Source organism: Gossypium hirsutum, chromosome A05 (assembly GCF_007990345.1).
Source record: "Gossypium hirsutum isolate 1008001.06 chromosome A05, Gossypium_hirsutum_v2.1, whole genome shotgun sequence".
NCBI lineage: Eukaryota > Viridiplantae > Streptophyta > Magnoliopsida > Malvales > Malvaceae > Gossypium > Gossypium hirsutum.
Genome location: NC_053428.1, coordinates 1,774,729 through 1,796,638, shown reverse-complemented (window position 1 = coordinate 1,796,638; position 21,910 = coordinate 1,774,729). Strand labels below are relative to the sequence as shown.

The 21,910-nt window shown below is 34.9% G+C and overlaps 5 protein-coding genes and 1 non-coding gene across 8 annotated transcripts; 5 read left to right on the top strand and 1 right to left on the bottom strand.

Moving 5' to 3' along the window:
• Positions 1-225: 225 nt before the first annotated feature.
• On the top strand, positions 226-1,872 carry LOC107907272 (uncharacterized protein At2g34160). Its single transcript, XM_016834574.2, has 5 exons — positions 226-522; positions 722-770; positions 1,209-1,271; positions 1,369-1,433; positions 1,641-1,872. The coding sequence occupies exons 1-5, from the start codon at positions 403-405 to the stop codon at positions 1,734-1,736; spliced, it is 393 nt and encodes a 130-aa protein (XP_016690063.1). The 5' UTR covers positions 226-402; the 3' UTR covers positions 1,737-1,872.
• A 116-nt stretch (positions 1,873-1,988) lies between these two features.
• Positions 1,989-4,863, bottom strand: LOC107907271 (ribosome biogenesis regulatory protein homolog). Its single transcript, XM_016834573.2, has 9 exons — positions 4,576-4,863; positions 4,178-4,328; positions 3,994-4,045; positions 3,743-3,871; positions 3,447-3,564; positions 2,808-2,991; positions 2,606-2,719; positions 2,332-2,520; positions 1,989-2,221 (listed from the first exon to the last, which is right to left on the bottom strand). The coding sequence occupies exons 1-8, from the start codon at positions 4,677-4,679 to the stop codon at positions 2,356-2,358; spliced, it is 1,017 nt and encodes a 338-aa protein (XP_016690062.2). The 5' UTR covers positions 4,680-4,863; the 3' UTR covers positions 1,989-2,221; positions 2,332-2,355.
• A 1,321-nt stretch (positions 4,864-6,184) lies between these two features.
• Positions 6,185-6,832, top strand: LOC107902841 (chaperone protein dnaJ 49). Its single transcript, XM_016828954.2, has one exon. The coding sequence runs from the start codon at positions 6,185-6,187 to the stop codon at positions 6,830-6,832; it is 648 nt and encodes a 215-aa protein (XP_016684443.1).
• A 2,923-nt stretch (positions 6,833-9,755) lies between these two features.
• LOC107907273 (histone H3.2) lies at positions 9,756-10,422 on the top strand. The gene has a single exon (XM_016834575.2). The coding sequence runs from the start codon at positions 9,787-9,789 to the stop codon at positions 10,285-10,287; it is 501 nt and encodes a 166-aa protein (XP_016690064.1). The 5' UTR covers positions 9,756-9,786; the 3' UTR covers positions 10,288-10,422.
• Positions 10,423-12,117: 1,695 nt separating this feature from the next.
• Positions 12,118-12,199, top strand: TRNAS-AGA (transfer RNA serine (anticodon AGA)). The gene has a single exon. It is a non-coding gene; the product is annotated as a tRNA-Ser (tRNA).
• A 1,017-nt stretch (positions 12,200-13,216) lies between these two features.
• LOC107907274 (CST complex subunit CTC1) lies at positions 13,217-21,776 on the top strand. Of its 3 annotated transcripts, XM_016834576.2 has the most exons (16): positions 13,218-14,565; positions 14,665-14,783; positions 15,043-15,117; positions 15,211-15,289; positions 15,432-15,491; positions 15,579-15,656; positions 15,796-15,966; positions 16,676-16,780; positions 16,896-17,621; positions 17,748-18,344; positions 18,436-18,527; positions 19,196-19,307; positions 19,435-19,552; positions 20,162-20,439; positions 20,554-20,720; positions 20,966-21,776. In XM_016834576.2, exons 1-16 carry the CDS (start codon positions 13,531-13,533, stop codon positions 20,967-20,969), a joined length of 3,816 nt encoding a protein of 1,271 aa, XP_016690065.2. In that variant the 5' UTR covers positions 13,218-13,530; the 3' UTR covers positions 20,970-21,776. The 3 variants fall into 3 exon arrangements, with proteins under 3 accessions (XP_016690066.2, XP_016690065.2, XP_040968724.1); XM_016834577.2 differs by having other exon boundaries at positions 13,217-14,565; positions 17,757-18,344; positions 20,554-21,776; XM_041112790.1 differs by lacking the exon at positions 17,748-18,344 and having other exon boundaries at positions 20,554-21,776.
• The last annotated feature ends 134 nt before the right edge of the window (positions 21,777-21,910 follow it).

Genomic DNA, 21,910 nt, shown 5'->3' with positions numbered 1-21,910 from the left:
TTTTTACTCGATTTTTTTAAAATATAATAATATTAATATTAATATTAAAAAAATTATTATTAAAATATTATGTCGCGCCTCTCTGATAGGCGCGACTAAAAACAACAACCTATTTTCGTAAATAATCTATCTGACAACCTATTCTGGTATATAATAAAATTTTTAAACCCGTATTAACAAAAAAACTCCAATTATACACTACCACATGGTTTTTATCATTAATTAATAAATAGAATTCTAAAAGTACTTTTTATTCAAAACCCTAGCGTAGCCACCACTGAGCTCTGAAGAAAACCTGCCATTAATTTGTTTCACTTCTCCTCCCATTTATACACTTCGTAGGGTCAGAAGTACAAGATTCGGCACTTGGTATTAGGGTTCGAGAAGCAGAAGTGTCTCATAATGGAAGCAATCACTCAAGGAATCAACAATATCAACATGGCAACTGATTCCCACAAGAAGAACAGGATTCAAGTTTCCAATAGCAAAAAGCCCTTGTTTTTCTACGTTAATCTCGCTAAGGTTTCTCCTTCCCCCCTCTTTTCTTCTCCAAATCTTTCACTTTTTTTTTTCTTTTTTGAATTTTGCATCATGTGCTATACAAAATAAAGTGCTGAATTTGATTAACATTGTTAAGAATTTTGATGGGTTCTAGTTGTTTTTCCTCCTTTGAGACGATTAAATTCTTTGTTAATACATTACGTTTTTTTTTTATTTGCAGAGGTATATGCAGCAGCACAATGAGGTGGAGCTGTCTGCACTTGGAATGGGTAATGTTTACTTTTTAAGCTCTCTATCTTTGATAATTTAATTTCATATTAACCTTTTTCTTTCTTTGGATCTGAATATTAATTATGAATTGTTCTCAGTTATCGTCTTATCATTATACCTTATGCTTCAATTGATTATGCTCTAGAGAAATAGCTGGGAATTCATAGTTACTTGCATTAGCTGTTCTATTTTTATATTATTGCAATATACACGGTAGAACTCTATGGGTCTGCATTTTTTATTCAAATTATGCTTATCCAAAAGGCAATGGACTTTTTAATGTATCGTTTCTGCGGGGTAATTATGCTGTGAAGATACTATACAGCTTTTGTTCATCGATGAAAACAGCTTTTCCTAGCATAATCAAATATGTATGCTACTTTCTTTTTTTTGAGAATTGCAGTAAATATTTTCTCTGGGTCATGTCATACATGCAGCTATTGCGACGGTGGTCACAATTGCGGAAATTCTGAAAAACAATGGTTTGGCTGTTGAGAAGAGTAAGATGTCTTCCATTTCTCTCATATATATATATATGATGTGTTAATGTTAATATTGAGTTCTGATAATAATGGGAATCAACCTTCATTTCTTCAGAGATCACTACCGCAACAGTTGACATGAAGGAGGAGTCTCGAGGGCGGCCTGTGCAAAAAGCCAAGGTAAATAAACTTAATAGTTTCTTCATGCTTCCATTTAGATAAACCACGTTTATGCCAAAAATAAAAAGATTCAATCTGAAATGCAGTCAATTGTTTGTATATTCGACATGGCCTGCTGATGCCCTTATTATAGTCTTTGACAATGCCGACTTTCCTTGATCCTCTAAGCTTTAAGATTGATAGGTGTGCTTGTATGTTGATTCTCAGATCGAGATATTATTGGGGAAGACAGAAAATTTCGATGAATTAATGGCGGCTGCAGCTGAGGAAAGAGAGGCTGTGGAAGGAGAATATCAGAGTTGAAACATGAGACAAGTTTTGCTTCGTTAGTTTCTTTTGTGATCAGTTTCTAATGCCCTTTATATTTTGGTGAAAACACTGAATCTTTTTACACATTGTAGGTGTTTTAGTATGCCAGGAAAAGCTCTTTTCTTTTCAATATTCGATTTTGGTTTCTAATAGTTTTTTTATAATAAAAGTACAGATAGAATATGTTTTGGATCAAAGGAAATATTTTCTTTTCAGATTTTCATTGAATGAAAAAAAAAACCAAAATTGAAAAACAAGCTGTTGCCTGTTGTTTCTTTTGCTACTGAAAAAGAAACAAAATACAAGAGTGAAAGGCTTCTAATAGGTCCCCTGTTTTTGTAAACGAAAGGACTAGTAGCTTTTTGTAATTATAACCATTAATAATGGTACATGATATAAAATTTAAGATTATATCACTATGGTTTCCAAAAAGTCATCCCAAGCTTTCACTTTGACATATTGTCAGGGCCGGCAAAATACTGCAAAAATTTAAACCTGACTTAAGAAATAGAAGATTTGGTAAATAAAACTCTCTTGCTCAAAGCACACAAAATTATGGTTGTATTAACCCAAATCTCTACAAGCCTACCGAAACGTTGACCGATTGATAAGTTCATTTTGCCTTCCCTTTCTTTGAAGATCCTGGTCCTTTCTTTCCATTCTTCTTATGTAGTTGCTTTTTCGGTTTCAACTTGTTTCTGGCCGATGACAACTTCCCTTCTCGATTTCTTTTATTCCTAGCTTTCTTCTCTTTCTTCACATTATACATTGTAACTGCCTGAGTTTTTTTAAACCAAAAAAAAGGTCATCTCAGATGAACAAAGAATTTCCATTTGGAACCCAACAATTTATAGCTCAATTACCTTGTCAACATTGAGTATCTCATGGGAATGCTTAGATATTAGCTTATTTAGAACATTCTCAGTTTGTTCCTTCTCTCGTGAGCCTATCCCTGATCCTTCAACAACGGGTAAGAACTAACAAAAGTAGAAAAGACCATATTACAACATGCCATTATAATTCATGAGAAATATTTACACTAAGGTGAAGACCAAGAATGAAAACCTTGCGATGCTTTCCTTGCTTTTTAGCAGGCTTTTCTCCTGGCAACTTCCTATCAAATTTCCCACCACTGGCTGTAGAAGTCGCGGCCATCCCAGCTACATTTCCTAATTCATCTTTAGTAACTTTCTTCGGTGGAGCTTGGGTTCCCGTTATGGGCAGGGCTGTAGCAGCAAGTTGAACATGGCTGCAGCAAACCATTTAAAGTCAAACCAGCAAAAATAAATAAATGAAGAGCATTGAAATTAAACTGAACCAAAGATCTAGTTGTTTAATGCAAGCTAAAGTAAATATCGGAACTTTCCCATCAGGAACTAGAGCAGTTTGGATGAGAAATGATGGTTATGGAAAATAATAAAAGTTGACTTCAAATTCATTGATGTTTATAAGAAATTCCTATACGCATAATCTGAAGTCATGGTCTAACACCTAAACTACTAATGACGTAATTGTTAGGTTATAATGGAATGGTATCAAAGAATAGGACAATAGAGGTTAAAGCAGGATAACAATGTCAGAAGAAGATTAAGCTAAAATGAGACTTATTGATGCCAATACTGTCTCAAATATGATTAAGTTGATTCTTATTGAAGATAACAGTGGCGATTCTACGTAAAGAAAACTACAATGGATAGGCAAAACCTTGGCAAGGCACCAATTTTTGCAGCTTGTTTCAAGTTTTGGAGGCGATTCTTCTCTTGTTTCTCAACTCGTTTCTTCTTGTCATCTTGCCTTTTAGCAAAAGGATCCACTCCTGGCTCTGCAAAAAGCAACAATCAGGGTCAACGAAATCAAATTATTCAACTATGTCCCATTGCTACTTGTAAACTATTTCTATTTTATTATCTAAAAATACCATTTACATTGAATTTTAATAGCAATTACGGTTTAAAAGTCAATTATATTTCTTCCAAGGAAACAACCCATTAAATCCTCACCATCAGTCATCTTGGCCTCGATGATGGGTATATCTTTATCATCATTGACACGATCATAACCAAAACGGCGTTTCCATGTACCAGTCTGTTCATCCCATAAAACTTTGTCCTTTTTACGTTTCGTTATACCTACAAGATGTTTCAAATGAGAAGAAGCAAAAACAGCGAATCTTCGGACAATGGAAAATGAGATTTAACTCAAAATTCTAAAATAGCCATGAAAACTTCAGATGATAGATGAAACGAATTACCTTTCTTTTTGGCAAACTCTTCCCATTTTGTGGGAGGTTTAGGCTTCGGAAGCTGAAAACACAAGCACAATACAGCCTTTCAGGTTTCAAGGCATCTTCCAAACTATACCTTTGTATGCAAATGAACAACTAAATAAAATACAAATTCATTGCTAGGATATATTAAATAAGAGGCTAAGCTTACATGCTTCTCCCTAGGAAGTTTTGTTGTTGGGGTAGGCAGCTTAACAAGCGGTCCATCCGCATCTTCAGTTGAAGGTAAGTTAAAAACACTATCTGCAATTGCTTGAACTAACTTGGTGCCCTCCTGTATACATTCCTTAACTAGCTCATCCCTAAACATATTGGCCAGTAGACATAAGATAAAGAAAAAAGAACATAAATTTTTCATAAAGAACAAGGAATGTACAGAGGACAATTTATGCTTTGAAACGACTAACTAAACCAAGTGTCCAAATTCTAAAGTATACCCAGTTAATTGAAATTTTATAATCAAATTACAATCTCCATTGCATCATAAATTTCACATCTTTGAAGCAACTTAATACAAAACTATAATTATAAAAGACAAAAAGGGTGAACCTGGAAGTGGGGAGAGAAGGAAAGTTATGAAAAGGGTTAAAAGCCAAAAGATTTCCCATGTCTACTTGAAAAGGTTTCTGGGTAAACTCCGTCTCCATCTCCATTTGTTGTGTGGTTCCAAGTTCTAAGCTTCGTTTTGGTTTCGCTTTTCAAAAATTAAAACCTAACGGCGAAAGGGCAAAGCAGAACCAGTTGAGAATAGCGCGTAGCAAACAACTTCAATTGGAAACCGAACCATCCACTTCATCGGCTCTAGCCCAATATAGAGCCCATTGTCACTACTTTTTCCTCCCTAAAATAGTTTTTGTTAAAGATAAGCAAAATAAAATATGTAATGGTTTTTTTTACTATGATTTATGAATTAGAAATAATTTATTGTTAATTTGTTTAATTAAAATTAAATTACTTTCAAGTATAAAAAGTAGATCTTAATATAAAATATATTTTATTAGTGTTTTTATTTTGCTAAACGATATTTGTTATACTTAAAAAATTAGGATTAGATCTATCATAATTGTGTAAAAAATTTAAATTTAATAACATTATTAGACACCCTCAGTACATAATGTAAACCAACATGTTGAAATACTCTAACTTATTAAATTATAAATTAAAAAAATATTAACTTTTGCTCTGTTCTTAATAAAGTTGTTACTAAGGCCACCGTGAATAGAATAAAGAAAATTAAGCCCAGATTATTTCTCCATCGCAAGTTAGCTTTGTTCTGGGAAGGTCGATAACGGATATGCTCGTGATCCGGGCATAGATTTGGAGCATTTGAGATGGGCTCCGACTGACATGGGACATGGGGTTCAGAAGAGTGCGCTTGGAATGGGACAGTGAGGTGGTGGTCCGGCTACATACCAACGCTAATGAAGTTGGAGGAGGCCTAAGCCTGGTGAAGCATATCTCGGATTTGTTGCGGCTGCATTAAGAGGCTGATCTGGTTGACGTTAATCAGCTTTATAATTAGGCTGCTCACCATAAGGCAAAGCTTAACAAGGATATAAAATTTTGATCATAAGCCGCCTATCTCTATGTCTCTATATGCCGTATGGAGTATCTTAAATCACGACATTTCAGAAGTGGTTCCCCTGTAGTTTTCTTTAGTCTTCTTCAAGTACGTTGACTCAGTCTTTTCTACAAAAAAACAAAAGTTGTCATAACAAGACTATAAAAAAAGCCTCACATTGTCTGTCAACTGCGTACCATGTTGAAGCCAGTCAATACAAGCCATTTTTGACATCGTGGATTATAAGACACGACCATATTAGAGATTTTAGCATCACTTGAATTATTGATAGCAATGCATGCCCCATCCTACAAGCTAATAGTCTAATTTTCAGAAGCCTCCGTATATTTTCCTTCTTCATTTTTTTTAGTGAAACCAAATCATAAATTTTATTTACTTTTTAAATATTATTAAATGACATAACTTTTTATTACCTTAATTTGCATAAAGTAAGGAAGATTTATGGTAGCTTAAAATTCCTTTCCAAAACATTTTTCGTTTCTCTTTTTTCACTCTCCACTTCTTCTGGGTCAAGATTTTTTGACCAATATTGTTTCACCTTCAAATTCACTCTTGCTGATAAATAAATAAATAATTATGGATGCAAACAAAGCTGAAGCGTTGAAAAGCTTGAAACTCGGGAAAGAAGCGTTGAACGCCAGAGACCGAGCCCGTGCGCTCAGCTTCCTAAGAAAAGCCCGTCGCCTCGACCCAACACTACCCATCGACAGTTTCTTATCAGTGCCTGCCTACACCGATGAGCAAATCATGCTCGTCAAACAAGTCAAGGAGAAAAAAGATTATTATGAAATCCTGGGGTTAGAGAAAACATGTAGCGTTGAAGATGTTCGAAAAGCATACCGAAAACTGTCTTTGAAAGTTCACCCTGATAAGAACAAAGCTCCTGGGGCTGAGGAAGCGTTTATGATTATTTCCGAAGCGTTTCAGTGCCTAAGCAATGAAGAAAGAAGGAAAACTTATGATCTTGTTCGATCATATGAACCTGTTTATGAAGAGAGATCAGCTTTCGCATATAGTGGCGGAGGAGGCAATGGGTTTTATAATGGTTTTTATGATGCCGAATTCGAAGCAACGACTCAGTTTCAAAGTTTTAACTTTGAGCATGGAAAGGGGGATAAGGGCTCTACTGGATTCAACATTGTCTCGCAGGAGCATTTTTTGTTAATGCTATATCTTGTTGTTTTGTTGTTTTTCTTATTTATTAAACATGTAATGGATGGCTAGGATTTAATTTATGAGAAGAATTCCTATATTTTTCAGATTTTTTAACTTTGATCACTTTATTTTTAATATAAAAAAATTAATCCTCTGATTTGTTGCAGAAGTTTCAGATGGGTGCTTAAATGGCTTCCATTGAGGTCATTTCGATGTTCCTCTAATTTCTGTTTAGGATGTTTGTCCATATGATATAAATTGCATATATTGAAAACCTATGCTCTGAATTTTTCTTTTTTGGTATAATATTTTTTTAGACAATTGGAGGTGAAAGATAAAATTACTTGTGAAATTTTCTTACGACTAAACTAAAAATTGTTGACATCCACAAATAATAATATTTGTTAATTATATAATAATTAAATGATAAACAAAATTTATTGAATATGTATGACAAGGTGAGTCGAAGAAAAAGTTTTCCCTTTTGAAACGCCTACTGCAATGTGTTTAACTGAAGTGCATAATTAGTTACTTTTATCTACAATGATTTAGCTCAGCTCTAGTGGCTCCGTTCTATTTTTCTATGCTATGCTTATGGTGATGGAGCAATTTCTTTGAGACTTCCCTCATTGGTGATAGATGCTGGTAGCAGAGACAATGACCACGCCTTTCACATTGTGCTCTCTGCTTGCTATGCTATGTATGCAACGATGACCCATAATGGACAAATACTCATAACATGGCGAAATTTGTTTCAATTTTATCTTATATTATTTCAAAACTCATCAAATTCCGCACCTCCGTATTCTATCATCAAGTGTCCAACTCATTTTAATTATAAATAAAAATTTAATTTTGACTTAACGTACTATGTGTACGTGTTTATATCAATTGAACAGACGTAACAAGAAAACATATTATTTAAGAAGTACATATTAGCATATACATCTACAAAAATCTATAACTCATCCTACCGACACTTAATAAGAAGACAATTGTCTAAATATACTTGTATGTAACTCTCGTTTAATGGGTGAATTTTTTAATAAGATAATCAATTTACTCTTTGATATAATTTATAATAATTAATTTGTCTATTTTTAATAAAAGCAAAATGCAATCAAACTCATCCTACCATGGCGTTTTTTTTTCTTATTAAATTATTTGTCAATCGTGGTTAAAGTTTCAATAAAAATATAAATATTAGAAAGTTTTGCTAATTCCTCGATTAAATAGACTTTGATATCTACTTTATTTAAAATACTAAATTTGTATATTTACAAATTAGTTTTTTTTAGAGAATATCCTGTGTGTTGACCTAATGGTCAGAGTGTTTATTGCCCCAGGTGTGGTTTGGGTTTGAATCACACTAGTTACGTTACTATTTGGGTTGGCCCTCTTCTTTTAATACACAAAAAAAATAAAAATAGGCTAGTAAATCAAACAATGTTTTTAGAATTAGATTAGTGGTTGAACTAATCATTTTATTGGTATGTTAATCTGAATAGTTTGATCAGTTCAATTAAAAAATTATTAAAAATTTAAAAATATAAAAAAATCGGTTCAATCAAATTTTTAGTTCATTCAATTGATCTATAGAGATTCTTGATCCACCTAATTTAATCACATTTTTTGAATTGGTATACCGACCAGTTTTAGTCCAGATTAAACATATTTTATGCCATTTTAGTTCAACAAAATGACTTAACTATTCAACCCACTATAGATGTGCTAGTGTTTGGTTAGTTTAGCAATGATTCAGCCGAATGATTATTATGAGACTAAGCAATACTGTCATTCCACGGTTATTTTTCACGGCTACCTTTGAATAACTATGCAATGACAACTTGAAATAAGTGTTCTTTTCCCCCAAATTATCCATAAACAAATCAATTATCTAAAAAAAAACCTAAACCAAATTTTCATAGCATATGGGCAGAAGAAACTTATCAAAAACAGAAAAATGAATGAGATAAACTTTTTATCTCTTCAAAATTTGAGTTTTAAGTGAGATTTCAAACTCCAAATTTGACTGCAATGAAAAGAACAAGGAGAGATGAACATATATAAAAGAGAGGTGTTTGGTGCCTTTGAGGATGGAGAAAAATATAAGAGATTGTTGTGAGTTGACTTTGTAGATTTATATTTTTCTCATGTTTTTAGAAAATTTAATCGAGACAATAAAAAACTAGGTTTGAGTGAAATTTATGGGTTAATTTAGTATTGTTTTGGAGTAATTGATAATAGTGTAGTAGTGAAAATAATTGCAAATAATTTATATTTTTGAGTTTGAATGAGAAAAGAGAGAATTGAGACTCACGATTGCTTTTGAAAAAAGAAGATTTAGTTAAATTAAAGAAATCATATTTCAACCAATATTGTTTTTAATACCTTACAAATAATATTTTCAATTACATTTAAGAAAAAAAAATCCAATATTAATATATTTTAATTATCATCAAATTCTCTATATAATTTTTATTCATTTAATTTATATATTTGTATTAAATATAATTAATTTAAATGTATAAAATAATAATTTATAATTAAAGAATAAGACTATTATTTCAACCAACCAAATAATACCAAACAACGTACTCTATTACTATCAAATAGCTGTTACATTCCAACCTTATTCTATTTTGGTGGAGCAAAAGTGCCGCTAAATTCAGTGAACTGTGATAAGTTAAATGCCATCGGCTGCTTGCATATCCCACGGATAGCTATCAAATCCTCGCTGGTTTCATTACATTTGATCCGTTGATAATCTAATCCATAAACGGTCTAGATCTTCTCTCAAAATGCCAAAAAAAATTTGAAAAGAACCCAAACTTGGAAAAATTGGCGCTTAAATGAACGAATTCTATTGGTCATTTTGCTCCGCACATGGATCACAACTTTAACAAATTATCCATCGTTGATAAGCCATCCGATCCACCGTCCACATTTCCCTTCTATTTTAAAATATTTAGTAACATTCATTCCCTCTCCTTCCAAAGTACCTTCTATATATATCCCCTCCAATGTTTCACCGTCACCTCGTCAAAGAACTCTACGAATTTCCTTCGCGTTCTTTCAATCCGAATTCTATCTGTTCACCGTCAATCAACCCAATGGCTCGTACCAAGCAAACAGCAAGGAAATCAACCGGTGGTAAAGCTCCACGTAAGCAACTGGCCACGAAGGCGGCTCGGAAGTCGGCTCCGGCAACCGGAGGAGTGAAGAAGCCTCATCGTTTTAGGCCCGGAACTGTTGCTCTGAGAGAAATCAGGAAGTACCAGAAGAGCACCGAGCTTTTGATCAGGAAACTTCCATTCCAAAGGTTGGTGAGAGAAATCGCTCAAGATTTCAAGACTGATTTGAGGTTCCAGAGTAGCGCTGTTGCCGCTCTTCAAGAAGCTGCCGAGGCTTATCTTGTTGGACTGTTCGAGGATACCAATCTCTGTGCAATTCACGCTAAGAGGGTTACAATCATGCCCAAGGATATTCAACTTGCTAGGAGGATTAGAGGAGAGAGAGCTTAGAGTTTGATTTTCGGCTGGGTAGCGTCTAAAGCTGGAGATCTAAGCTTTTCATCATTTGTACGTTTTGCTTTCTCAGCAAATGTTCATGTTAATTGATAGAAAACAGTTGGAAGCTTTATGATTTCGTTGGTTAAATTTGCCTTTTGCTTTTTTGGTAACTCTTTAACATCTTTTTTTTGGGGTATGTGTTGTTTGAAGTTGCTTGCATACTTGGATAATTACTCCAAAAATACTGATTAATTCGCCGTTTTAAGATTTCAAAACTGGATTAAGGTTTTCTAATGGTTACTTCCGAATTCCCCAATGGCTTTAAGAGATGTATGTTCACCAGAGCCGATTGCGATCAACACACTCTTATATGTGCACCGTTCTGGATTATATTCCTTAACTGCTGATCAAAATGTCCATCCCATTTTGAAAATAGCCTGAAACTAAAGCGTTCGACTCTGAATTCGAGTTCCTCAAAAATCTTAATAGTCTCGTGTCAACTCAAAATTAGCTTACACGGTGGTAAGGTTGTAGCTAACAATTGGTTCTGACAAAATGTTACCTTTTAAACAACACGCATGAACCATTCGGCCTTCTTTCACTAATTTCCAATTGGTTATGGCATGGATCAATCCAGCAAAATGTAACACAATTTGGATAAACGTTGATTAACTCAAACTCAGTGGATCTGTTTTTTTTCAGGACTTCGTTTTTTGGATAAGTAAAGAATTTATTACCCAATAAACAGAACCTGCTACATGAACATCAATCAACAAGAAATTATACAAAGCCTATAAAAGAAAACAAAACTATAAATTCCTATACTGGATAAGCCCCGATTCAAGCAAAACTGTTGGTTAATGGTGTCCATCCTATTAATCTGTTTACCATTCAGCCGGATTCTCACCACTTCTTGAATTCTTGAAAGCAAGACCTCCACCGGATTAGAAGGTTTGCCGAAGAGTCTGCCGTTTCGCTCACACCAAATGATATGTATAAGTGCAGTCCATACAAGTTTGAGAATGCGAACTATGAGCGAGTTACATTTCAAGTAAGCCATAGCCCAATTCAACTCTTGGACCCAAGTCCCAATAGATCTTCTAATACCAAATAGAACCAAAGTCAGTCCCCAAAGCCTTCGGGAGAACTCACGATCAAAACAGATGTGGTCTCTTGTTTCAGTAGCGGAGGAACATAGAAGGCAACTACTATCAATGTTAAGACCACAAGCAACTAACCTGTCTCTTGTCGGTTGCCTGTTCAAAATAGCCATCCATGCTATAAGTGAGTGTTTAGGCACATGAAGTGGAAACCAGATAAGCCTCTGCCAAGGTACCTTTTTCCCTTTCATTCGAGTATCCTCCCAGGGCCTAGTGACAGACACATGAAATGTTTAGGCTATATATGTATTTTCATTTCTGGGAAGTTAACGCTTGTTTTCATTTTGGTCTTCCTTTAAGTTTTAAGGCTTACTCTGTAATGTTCTATGTTCATGTGAAGAACGACTGATTCATAGTATATTTAGAGTGGAATTAAGGTTTTGACTTCGAAGCTCTCATACAGAAGCCAAAAAGCCTTATTTAATGTTCCCGGCAATAAACATTTATAATTCCATCACAGAATCAAGCAGTTTGTTGATGCAAAGGTGAGGAGTTGTAAGTGTAGCCTTCATCAGGAAATTAAACATATATTGCTAGTGGTAAAATCGGATTCATGTTCTATACTTGACATTGTCTCATGATCTATTGTAATTTATAATTTGATTTAAAGTTGTTCACTTCGATTAGTGTTTATTGTGAGGTATGAATAAATAAATAAACTAAGCTGAAACCTAACATCTCAGTGGGCGTGCCGGAGTGGTTATCGGGCATGATTAGAAATCATGTGGGCTCTGCCCGCGCAGGTTCGAATCCTGCCGCTCACGTTTTCATTTTGTTTGCCCTTTTTGTGAATCAAATTTGACAATAGTAACTGATTAATATATTCCCTTGGCTGGGTATATCTGATGGGCCCATTTCTATTTCTATTTAAGTTAGAGATGGAAGAACTTTCGTGCAGATGAATCTCTTTCGAGAGGTAAAAGTGAATTGAAATAATCCCATAGTCAAAAAATGTTATAGTTTCTTTATTCTGTTTTCATCCATGAGCTGAGTTACACATAGTTTTGTGAATTGGCATGGAAATAAATATTAATTTTTTCGAAAGGCAATATATATATATTCACAACACATTCAGGGGCGAAGTTAGAATAAATTATTAGGAGGAGCCGGATAAAATTTTAATTTTTTATAGTTTATATCTTTATAATTTATAAAGGATTAAATTAAATTTTTATAATTTTAAGGGGTTAAAGTACAATTTTACTTTTATTAATTTAAAATTTTTAAAAATTTTAAGAACTAAAAGAATAAATTTACATTTTAGGGAGCTGGGGCAATGCCATCAACTGGTTTTGCCTTTGAACACATTGCGATATATGTATTGATTTGTATACATTTTTTGTATACATTTTTTTTACGGAATATTTTGTTTTGAACAAAATTAAGAATTAAAGTATTTTGTGAGATAATGTCTCAAGATAAAGACGTGACAAGCATTTGAATCTAACAAAAAATTATCCTTAAATACAATAAAATATGAACTCGTTTGGTCTTCTTTTGCTAATTTCCCATTAGTTATGGCATGGATGTGTTAGATAAATATTATATAGATAATTTGATTAAAGATAATCTAATATCATTTCATTAAAATTACAATAATATTTCATATTTTAATTCCTTACTCTAACACTTTAATGTAGCTTAAAGAAAACCATTACATATTTTATTTCTTTACTTAAAAACTTTAGCTTAATTTACTACATTAATAGGATAAAATTATAAAAATATAAATTATTAAAGTAATAAAATTACAATTTTACTATTATCCTGTGGTTGCTCAAAAGAAAATTTCTGAGTCTGCGACTATCAACCCTTCGCTTCTCATTGTTAAAAGAAAAAATCAACCTTCTCTTTCGCTCCCTTTCGAGACTTGCCTGCTAATACTCCAACCCATTTTCACGAGGAATCGGGTCGAAACAGCAGAACATAAACTCTGAGTTGCTGTTTTGTTGAAAACTGACTTGGCGGGAAAAGGCTCTTTACCGCTCATTTGCTTTGGTGATTCCTTTAAAAATAGTAGAACATAAACTCTGAGTTGCTGTTTTGTTCACTGTCCGAAATCGTCTTCAAGCATTCATATGAAAATCTTATCCAAATGGAAAACGTGAAGACGATAACTGTCTCCGATCTACTCCGCTACGGTTGTCCCCACACTGGGTCTTCAACTCCCGGCCCTTCGATCATCTCCGATCAAAACCCTCAATCGCCACCTGGCCCTTCCACTTCAGACCCTTACCGGGTCCTTAAACCTCTGCCTCAGTTCGATTACCCGGCTGTTATCGTCGGAACCCTAAGACTTCCTACCCTTACAATAAAATGTCCGCACAACAACTGCCTTGAATTTTCAGACGATTCAGTGGCCGTTTGTTGCGATTTCACCGGGCTTGATGTTCGCATAATTGGTAAGAAAATCGACGTTCTTACCTGGAATTTCATTATTTCTGATCATCTTTCCGGTGGATTGTTGGAAATTGTTAAATGGGACTTACCGGATTCGAGTTGCGGGCTCAGTCGATGTTCAAGCTTGATGATAGATTCATTCCCGTTAGTTTCTAATTTAATCGAATCTGTACCTAGCACTAGCAAGTCTAAGTCCTATCAGATTCACGGGATAATAGGAGCAGTTAGTCCTGTTTTTGTTGTTCCCTGTTCAGTTAACGACTCAAGCTCTAGTAAATCAATGAATCTTCGAGGTTTTCATGTGAGGATTATCACTTGTGAATGCCAATTGTGTCGTTCTACAGAGGCTGTCGGGGTTTTATATGGAAAATCAGCTCGTCATTCTTTTACTGAACCGGTTTTTGTGTATTTTTGTGGGCCTTCTTGGTGTTGGCATCCCGTGCTGACGAAGCTCATCGGGAACGTTGTTACTATTTCTGGTTTGAGGATGAAGTTGGTTTTCATGGGGAAAGGAGGGTCTGAATTGATGTTTGTTACTGCAGAGAACTCTGTTCTCCATCTGCCTCAATTATTGAAGAAAGTAAAGAGAAAGGATGTATGTGGTTCTTATAAAGGCACTGTAAAAAATGTTTATATGCAAGGAATGGTTGTTGAACTGGACAACGAAGCATGGCTTTTACTAACAAATCAGTCACTCATGCCACCTCATGGTCTTAGGATTGGTGCTGATGTGAGTAAGACATTCATTTTTTTCATTTATTGTTTTATTACATAATCTTCTGCTTGTTGAGTGTTTATTTTTAACCATTTGTATGTTTGTTATGAGCAGATTTTGATTAAAAATGTGCACTTTGTGGTTCCAAAATTTTCTTGGGCAAAGTTTCTCGTTCTTGGGGCTTGCTCCAGGACCAGCATCATAGTAAAATCATTCTCACCATTAAAGACAAGGTATAGCTCATTCCAAAACTTATTATTCGATATTGCCTTTATTCACTTTTAGCAATGCTATATAATTACAGTTTTATTTCTTTTTGGAATTTCTATGGAAACTGAATTTGAATTCCATGTCATATTAGTAATTGGTGGACTCATTTATATGTTGGCTCTACCAGTTCAACAATGGATGGTTTCATGAAGGTAATTGACGTGCTTAGGGCCTGAAAGAATGACTGACATGCGTGAAATGTAATTCAACTATATGCTGCAGGTGTCTTATAATGTCGCAGTCAAAAAGCCAGTTGGGGAACTTCATTGAGACGTTAGCTTTTTCTACAAGACTATGGTATGGAAAGCTTTCTAGAGATATTCATGGTTTGATTGGTTCAAGGTGCATAATTCTCTATATTATTTGCTTAATATAGTTTTTGGATTTCAGGGTCCTACTTCTTGTTTCATGTTTCCAAAGAAAGTTTTCCGGGATCTTATCCACAAAGAAGATTTTGGGATCAACACATGTAATTAACTTGCTTTCCTTCTTGTGAGATTTTTTTGATTGGCATGGAGTTCTAGTTTTATGAAAAGTCTACTTTTTTCTTCCAGCAATCAAAATATTTGTTTCTGCGGATCTAACCTTGGATATTTTTGAGGTATTTTTAGAAAGGACTGGTTCAAATGTTTGCTAATTCACATTTGCCTTCATCAGTGATTCAAGCACAGGTAAATCAGTAAATTCCTATTGATATTGTGCTTAAATTTCTATGTTGGTCAGTCCATTATGATCTTGTCATGAATTTGTGTTGGCAGCATAGTGTGGTAATGGAATTCAATAAAAATGAATCATGTTGCTCTACTACTGAACCATATCATGGCAATCTGAAGTTGGTAAGTCCTGGCCCTGCTTTTTGTTGGAATACATGTGAATTAGCATACTTAAACTTTTCAAGTGTCTAATTGATTAATACTTTTGCTAGTTTGGTTTTCTTGTTAGCCATCACTTTTAATGTCTTGTGCTTATTTTTAGGTGGTACCAATCTCTAATTTCATCCATCATTGTGAGAATTTTTGGATAAAGGAACTACTACCATCAGATAATATCCTTCCTGTGTCATGTGGGGGCAGATATTATCAACAATCAATAAGGAAGGCTTTTCAGAGTGAAGATTTGGGTATCATTTTAGTAGGAACTTTAAAGGTTAGTAATTTAGCTTGTATGTACATATGCAGGCAAGTGAGGCCATTTAGTTCTAAGTGAATACTGAAGGTACGAATGGTGTGATACAAATTAAGTTGCTATGAAGGTTCTAGTTCTTCATAGAGGAGGAAAGGAGAACCAAATGCAGTAGCTGTTTTATTAAAAAATTATCTTACAAGATTAAAAAAAAAAAAAAGTTAACTAGGATTTTGATTTTTGATGTGGTGGTAAAGCTATAGTACGCATGTTTGAGTATTTGCCATTTTTAGTATTTTCTTGCAACATGCATTTACCAATTTAAGTTGCAAATAAAGTAAAGGGAAAAGGTGGCAAATGACAATTGGTTTAAAGTTCAATTAAATCTTGCTTCATTTGTTAATCATAACCAAGTAATTAGGATGGAATTACTGCAACTAATTACAGCGTGATCTTTTATTTGTGTTCTATATATGATGCTAAGGGACTCTTTTTGGAAATTAAAAAGAAAAAGAAAACTAGAACGGTTAATTTTATTTCTCCAAATTTACAACTTCTGGGAAGAATTTTAGGCTAGTTAACAAAGAATTATGAATGGTAAATATTTTCCTTTTATATCTCTCCTCTTTTTGCTATTGAAACTAGGGATTTATATGTGCTCTTAAGTCTTGTTTTTTTTTTTGTGGGATATTAGCTATCATTATCTGATCATGGTTCTATCTCAACTCTACAGATATCTCTGTCTTCTGGAAGATTGCAATTGGTTGACATGACTGATAGCATTGATGTTGTTATACCAGACCTTCCATCATTTTGGGATCCTAATAGTATATTTGAGGTCATATTTATTGATTATACTTTGGCATTCTCTTTATCATCTTGTCTTGAGCTGCATAATGCTGTGTAAGAGGGTTTATGCACCACCAGTCACTCCATTCTTTTTAAATTTTCAGGTGATTGATTATTGTGTAATTGTGGATGGCATGCCTGAGTCGGTCCATTCAGGGTTATCAACTATTGACCCATTATTGCCTGGAAGTCTCTTCCGGGCTTTCCCGTTGGCAAGAAAACCAAACCTAAAAATATTTGTCTACTTTCATTTATGTAATGCAACATGCAGAAATCGTCTCATTTATCCATCTGTAGATTCCAGGGATGAACTGAATGAAATCAGTAGTGGAAAATTCCATCTTATCCGCATCAGACGCAAATTCCATCCGCCATGTCATTCAAAGAAATTAGTAAGATCTGTGTTTGCTGAGGCCGGAGTCTTACCCTGGTATTTGTTTCTAGCTGGAAAAGATGGAAGTGTGCATCAGGGAAATGTTTTGAGAGGTTGTACTGTTGGTAACCACACAGATCATTCTTCTGGTAAGAGGCAGAAGACTGATAGTGGATCTAGTCAGTTGAGTCCAGGATTCGAGGACAATTTTTGCAGTGCATGTTTGGAAAAAGGCACTTCGTCTTTAAGGGAAACTTGTGGGGATCCTAGTTGTCTGAGAACAAGTTTTTCTCATGAAAGTCCATGCTTGGCTACCATACGAGGTGTTAATAATTTCATCTATACAAGTGCAGGGACCATGTGTAGAATGAAGGCCAATGCAAGGGTTAAAGCTTGTAAAGGTAGTGCGAAGAAGATTTTCCTGGAGTTCACATCTGAAAGTGATTTGAAGTATCAGGTATTCTTAATTTCCTACTTTCCCCCTTTTTCTGTTATTCACACAATGCATAAATGATGGATGTTTTGAACATGAATTTTGCGCATAGAAAATGGATTTGTTTTGTTCATTTTCATTCAATTTCAGTTGTTGCAGATTGATTGTTTTTACTTAATGAAGCACCATATTGAAGATTCTCTCTGTAATATTGAGGATGCTGATGTAATTGGTGTTAAAGTACCTATGACTTCTGGAACATATTTGCGAAGACTTTCATTCTCCTCTAAGGTTCTTGCTAGTGATAAATCATTGCATGATTCTTCTCTATGTAATGAAGTCTTTACAAAGGATCAAGTGCTGGACATTGCCAGTGATTGTTCAGTTTCAGATGTTCATCTTCATGTCCCTTCAAGTTTAACAGGTGTTTTGGAGATGGATGCAAAGGAACTTGGAAATGGCCATAATGCACCAGGTGCAAATCTAGAGAACTCTAGTCTTTCATCGGGCATTGAGACCACAATGGATGCAAACCCAGATGAGAATTCTGGTTTGCTTGATTCTAGTTTCCTCTTTCCTGCCGGAAATTTTTCCTCTCTGCGTGGAGATATAATAGCTGTCCACGGTTTTGACCAAGGTTCTTCTGACATGTGTTCAAGTCGTGAAGACTATGGTGATCTTTATCGATATGGGTTTTGTGATAGAACAAAAAATTGTTGCGTTCATGTTTCAGTGGCTAATCAAACCGTAAATGCCTATTAGAATTCCTGTTCCTCTCTTTTTCTTCATTACCTGGAGAATTTATGAGTTACCTTATTTCAAAATATTATTGTTTTAGGTGAAGATTTTTGGATCTGTTGACCAACATCAGTTCCCTACTGGGTTTGGGTCTGGCATAAATGCAACTTTCCATCGAATTCTTGAACTTCAGTATGAACTTTAAACTCCAACTACTTTGTTGCTTCTGCTTCAATCCTACACTGTTCTAGGATCTCTTTGTGATGTCTGTCTTTCACATGTTACTTAAATTTGGAGACTGAAGTCCATTTGGTTCTTTCCTGTTTTCTTTGGTCCTTATTCCCTCTTTTCTTAACGTTCAAATTTGCCTGTTGATTTTTGATGATCAATAAACATACTCAACTCTTCCAACAATCAAATTGATCCTTTAATTTGTTGCCATATTTATGTTCTTTATTGATAAAAATGTTCTTGAGGATAAATATGGTATTATGTGAATGTAATTAACTGGCAGATGTTAATGAGTTATGATAAAGGTTACTACTATTATTTTGGTTTGATTTATGTGTAAGTGCTCTCTGATTATAGAAATTTTATATTGAATTTGTCATAAACATTAGAGGGGGAAGCATCCACTGAACTGAGAACATGCATTTGATTCTTCAGAATAGACTATGCTCTATAGGATGATAAAAAGGGCTATTTTTGGAATTTATTCAGTTTATATGAATGTAGTTTCAAAATATGGCTAGCTGAATATTGCCATCAATGTGGTTTTTCTGATCTTTTGATTATTCATACTCTTGAATCATTCTTTATTTGACATGAAGTGATGTAATTGGTATGTCTTGGGTGTCCAGGGTCCCAAGTGAATTCATGTTAACATCCGAATCTAGCGTGGAGATAAATTCAATCAGGGCTGTCAATGAAGCACACAGCTCAGATTGCAATCTAAATCAGTTCCGCTGCAGAGTAGGTTTCAAGTTTCCTTTTAAAGCCTGTTAAATGTGCCTCCTAGTTTTTTAACTTATTGTTGGTCATTGGTCATAAATACGGTAGTCAATGCTCATAACGCTCTATTTGTTCAACATTTTGACAGGTTGTTGCTGTTCATGTCCTGGTTCTAGAGAAGAGCAACCGGAAATGTGATAACATAAAATCAAATACTTACACCAGACCTCATAGTGTTGACATTCCACTTGCTTGCTTTATATTGGGTGAGTTACTCATTGTTTAAGAGATTATTGATGGAATGTGATGGATTTGTATATTTTTTAGCCTTCCTATAGCCTACACAATATCTTAATTGCTATTTTGTTCATGTTATATATTATTTTAGCTAGCATTGCTACTTCAAACTTTACTAGGTTAAGCTTTGTGTTAGAGGTTCCTAAAGATCAAACTTGGTGGTAAGAACAGCATGTCCAATGTGCTCAGTCCTTTCTTTCTCCTAGAATTTAATCTTTCTTGTGGCTCCCTTGTGTGCATTTCAAGTTTTACTAGCTTCTATTAAATTTCATTATTGCGTGTTTTGAGATTTGCTAATACCAGGATAGATATGCAGTGCATGAGTTAAGCTATATATCTGAAAGCATGTTTTTGTTCAACCAAAACTGTTTTTTGGATGATTGTTCTCTTAAGGTACTTGCTTCTGCCTCCTCTTCTCCTTAACTGTTCAATAATGTGAAAAGAATATTTTAAGTTCTATGCATCAGCTGCCAAAATCAGTGGTTGGCAGTGACCAGATACCTGTTAGTAGGTTTTTACTTGATTTTGTGCCTCCTTAAGATATACTTAACTAATAATCTTCCTGCTTGCTCGTGTAGATGATGGGTCATCTTCTTGGTGTTGCTGGGCTAATGCTGAAAGAGCGGCAACATTGCTGAGGCTGCAGAACACTGCCAGGACCTCTACCATGTATCATCTTCAAAGAATTGTAGAGGAGCATGAAAGGATAACTGTGAAAAGCACTAGATCAACTTCTGATCCTTTTGATCAAGATTTCACTGTTACTGTCGGTTCAGGAAGGGCACTAACTGGCTTGGATGAAGATTTTGACGTCCTGGTATCCATAATCTTCAATGCATGCGTCAATACATCGTGGGTGAGTTTATTGGTCTAACATAGTATATTTACATGGCTTCAGTGTCGTGGGTAAAAGATATTCTCTAGTTTATGTTGAAAGACTTGGTTGAATGAGGTTTTTGTCACTTGGCAGACTGTGGTTGCTAAAGTGATGGATTCTAATGCAGTCAACTCGTTAAGAGAACACCTGGCTGAAATGCAGATGCCAATGCCTCCCATGGCAAACTTACGAGCCTTAGAAGTTTGCCATGTGGATCAGCTAAGTGAGGCCAGAGACATGATGCAACAACTTGCGAAAAGGTAACTCTTGATGCTAACAACTTGTTCCCTTCATGTACATGTATCCATTTGTAAATGCTGTTGTCTGATAAGCCCACAAAGATATCTTTTTTGTATAGGCTCTAGATCCTTGAGCCAGTGTCCAGGAACTAGATTTTTTGGTATTCAGCAACAGGGTATTTTGTAATTTCAATTTGGGTATACGGGTTATAGATTCCTTTTGATATTCCAACAACGCTCAACCAAGTTTTTTGTTGTTTATTTAGGTAGCCTTGTGGGGTATAAAAAACGTCAGTTACTGTGATGTGTTAACCTATTATCTAATGGAGTTGAAACCGCCAGCTTTGTAATTTAATGACAACTGGATCTGCCGCTGTCAGTGAACTATGAGAGAAGAAAATACCTCGAAACTAAACTAACCGGCAGAATATGCTGAAGAGGATCCTGTTTGAGCCATTGGAATTACTCTACGAGCTCAACAAAAAAAGCGTAGAAGAAAACGATAAGAATGCACATAGCGATGCAATTTGATTGGTTATTTGGCAAAGTGATGCCTTGGGCATTACTATCAAATTGGACCAAGCTGTTATTATGAGAACGTCACTTCATCATATGAATATGACCAAGCTGTTAATATGCCAAAATTTCAAACCTTAAAACCATTTAAAGATTTGAGCTGAAAACATCTACTGGGTCAGTGCTATAATGAGAATGCCATTTGGTCCAGCAACCACCGCCAGTAACTGTTATTGCCCTACTATTGATCAAAGTCATGGGCTAGGTCAGTATGACATTCAAAGTTGTATTGAAACAAAATGCTCTTACGGTCCCCCAGAAACTTGTAATGCTTCTGGTGCCTCTGCTCCACTATCAATTCCGTGCCATGCATTAGCTTCCCAAAGGAATGAAAGCCATGTGCTCTGCTCTCTTCCTCACAACACTGTCGCTTGATTTCTTTGCCAGTAGTTTAGATAAACTTTGTACTGTATCTTGTTTGTGATGTTTGGTACAAGCCAAGGAAACCAAAATCTACCCTACAGATATGGAAACCATTGTTAATGGCAATTCTGCTGACGATAAGTGCTGTTTGTTAATGCCTTGTTTTGCACAAGTAAACCAGCAATCAACAATTTTCCAGCAATATTTTCGCCAAGAATTTGAAAGTGATATGTTATTGATCTGAACATAACATTTGAGCACAAAATAGAAGA

Excerpts from the sequence above, each read along its gene's own strand:
- LOC107907272 (XM_016834574.2), top strand. The coding sequence starts at position 403 with ATGGAAGCAATCACTCAAGGAATCAACAATATCAACATGGCAACTGAT. Across the intron at positions 523-721 it reads TCTACGTTAATCTCGCTAAG|AGGTATATGCAGCAGCACAA; the intron begins GTTTCTCCTTCC and ends TTTTATTTGCAG. Across the intron at positions 771-1,208 it reads GCTGTCTGCACTTGGAATGG|CTATTGCGACGGTGGTCACA; the intron begins GTAATGTTTACT and ends TCATACATGCAG.
- LOC107907271 (XM_016834573.2), bottom strand. The coding sequence starts at position 4,679 with ATGGAGATGGAGACGGAGTTTACCCAGAAACCTTTTCAAGTAGACATG. Across the intron at positions 3,565-3,742 it reads CGAGGCCAAGATGACTGATG|AGCCAGGAGTGGATCCTTTT; the intron begins GTGAGGATTTAA and ends TGCTTTTTGCAG. Across the intron at positions 2,720-2,807 it reads AGCAAGGAAAGCATCGCAAG|TTCTTACCCGTTGTTGAAGG; the intron begins GTTTTCATTCTT and ends TACTTTTGTTAG.
- LOC107902841 (XM_016828954.2), top strand. The coding sequence starts at position 6,185 with ATGGATGCAAACAAAGCTGAAGCGTTGAAAAGCTTGAAACTCGGGAAA.
- LOC107907273 (XM_016834575.2), top strand. The coding sequence starts at position 9,787 with ATGTTTCACCGTCACCTCGTCAAAGAACTCTACGAATTTCCTTCGCGT.
- LOC107907274 (XM_016834576.2), top strand. The coding sequence starts at position 13,531 with ATGGAAAACGTGAAGACGATAACTGTCTCCGATCTACTCCGCTACGGT. Across the intron at positions 15,118-15,210 it reads GCTTTTTCTACAAGACTATG|GGTCCTACTTCTTGTTTCAT; the intron begins GTATGGAAAGCT and ends TTTGGATTTCAG. Across the intron at positions 15,492-15,578 it reads CATCAGTGATTCAAGCACAG|CATAGTGTGGTAATGGAATT; the intron begins GTAAATCAGTAA and ends TTGTGTTGGCAG.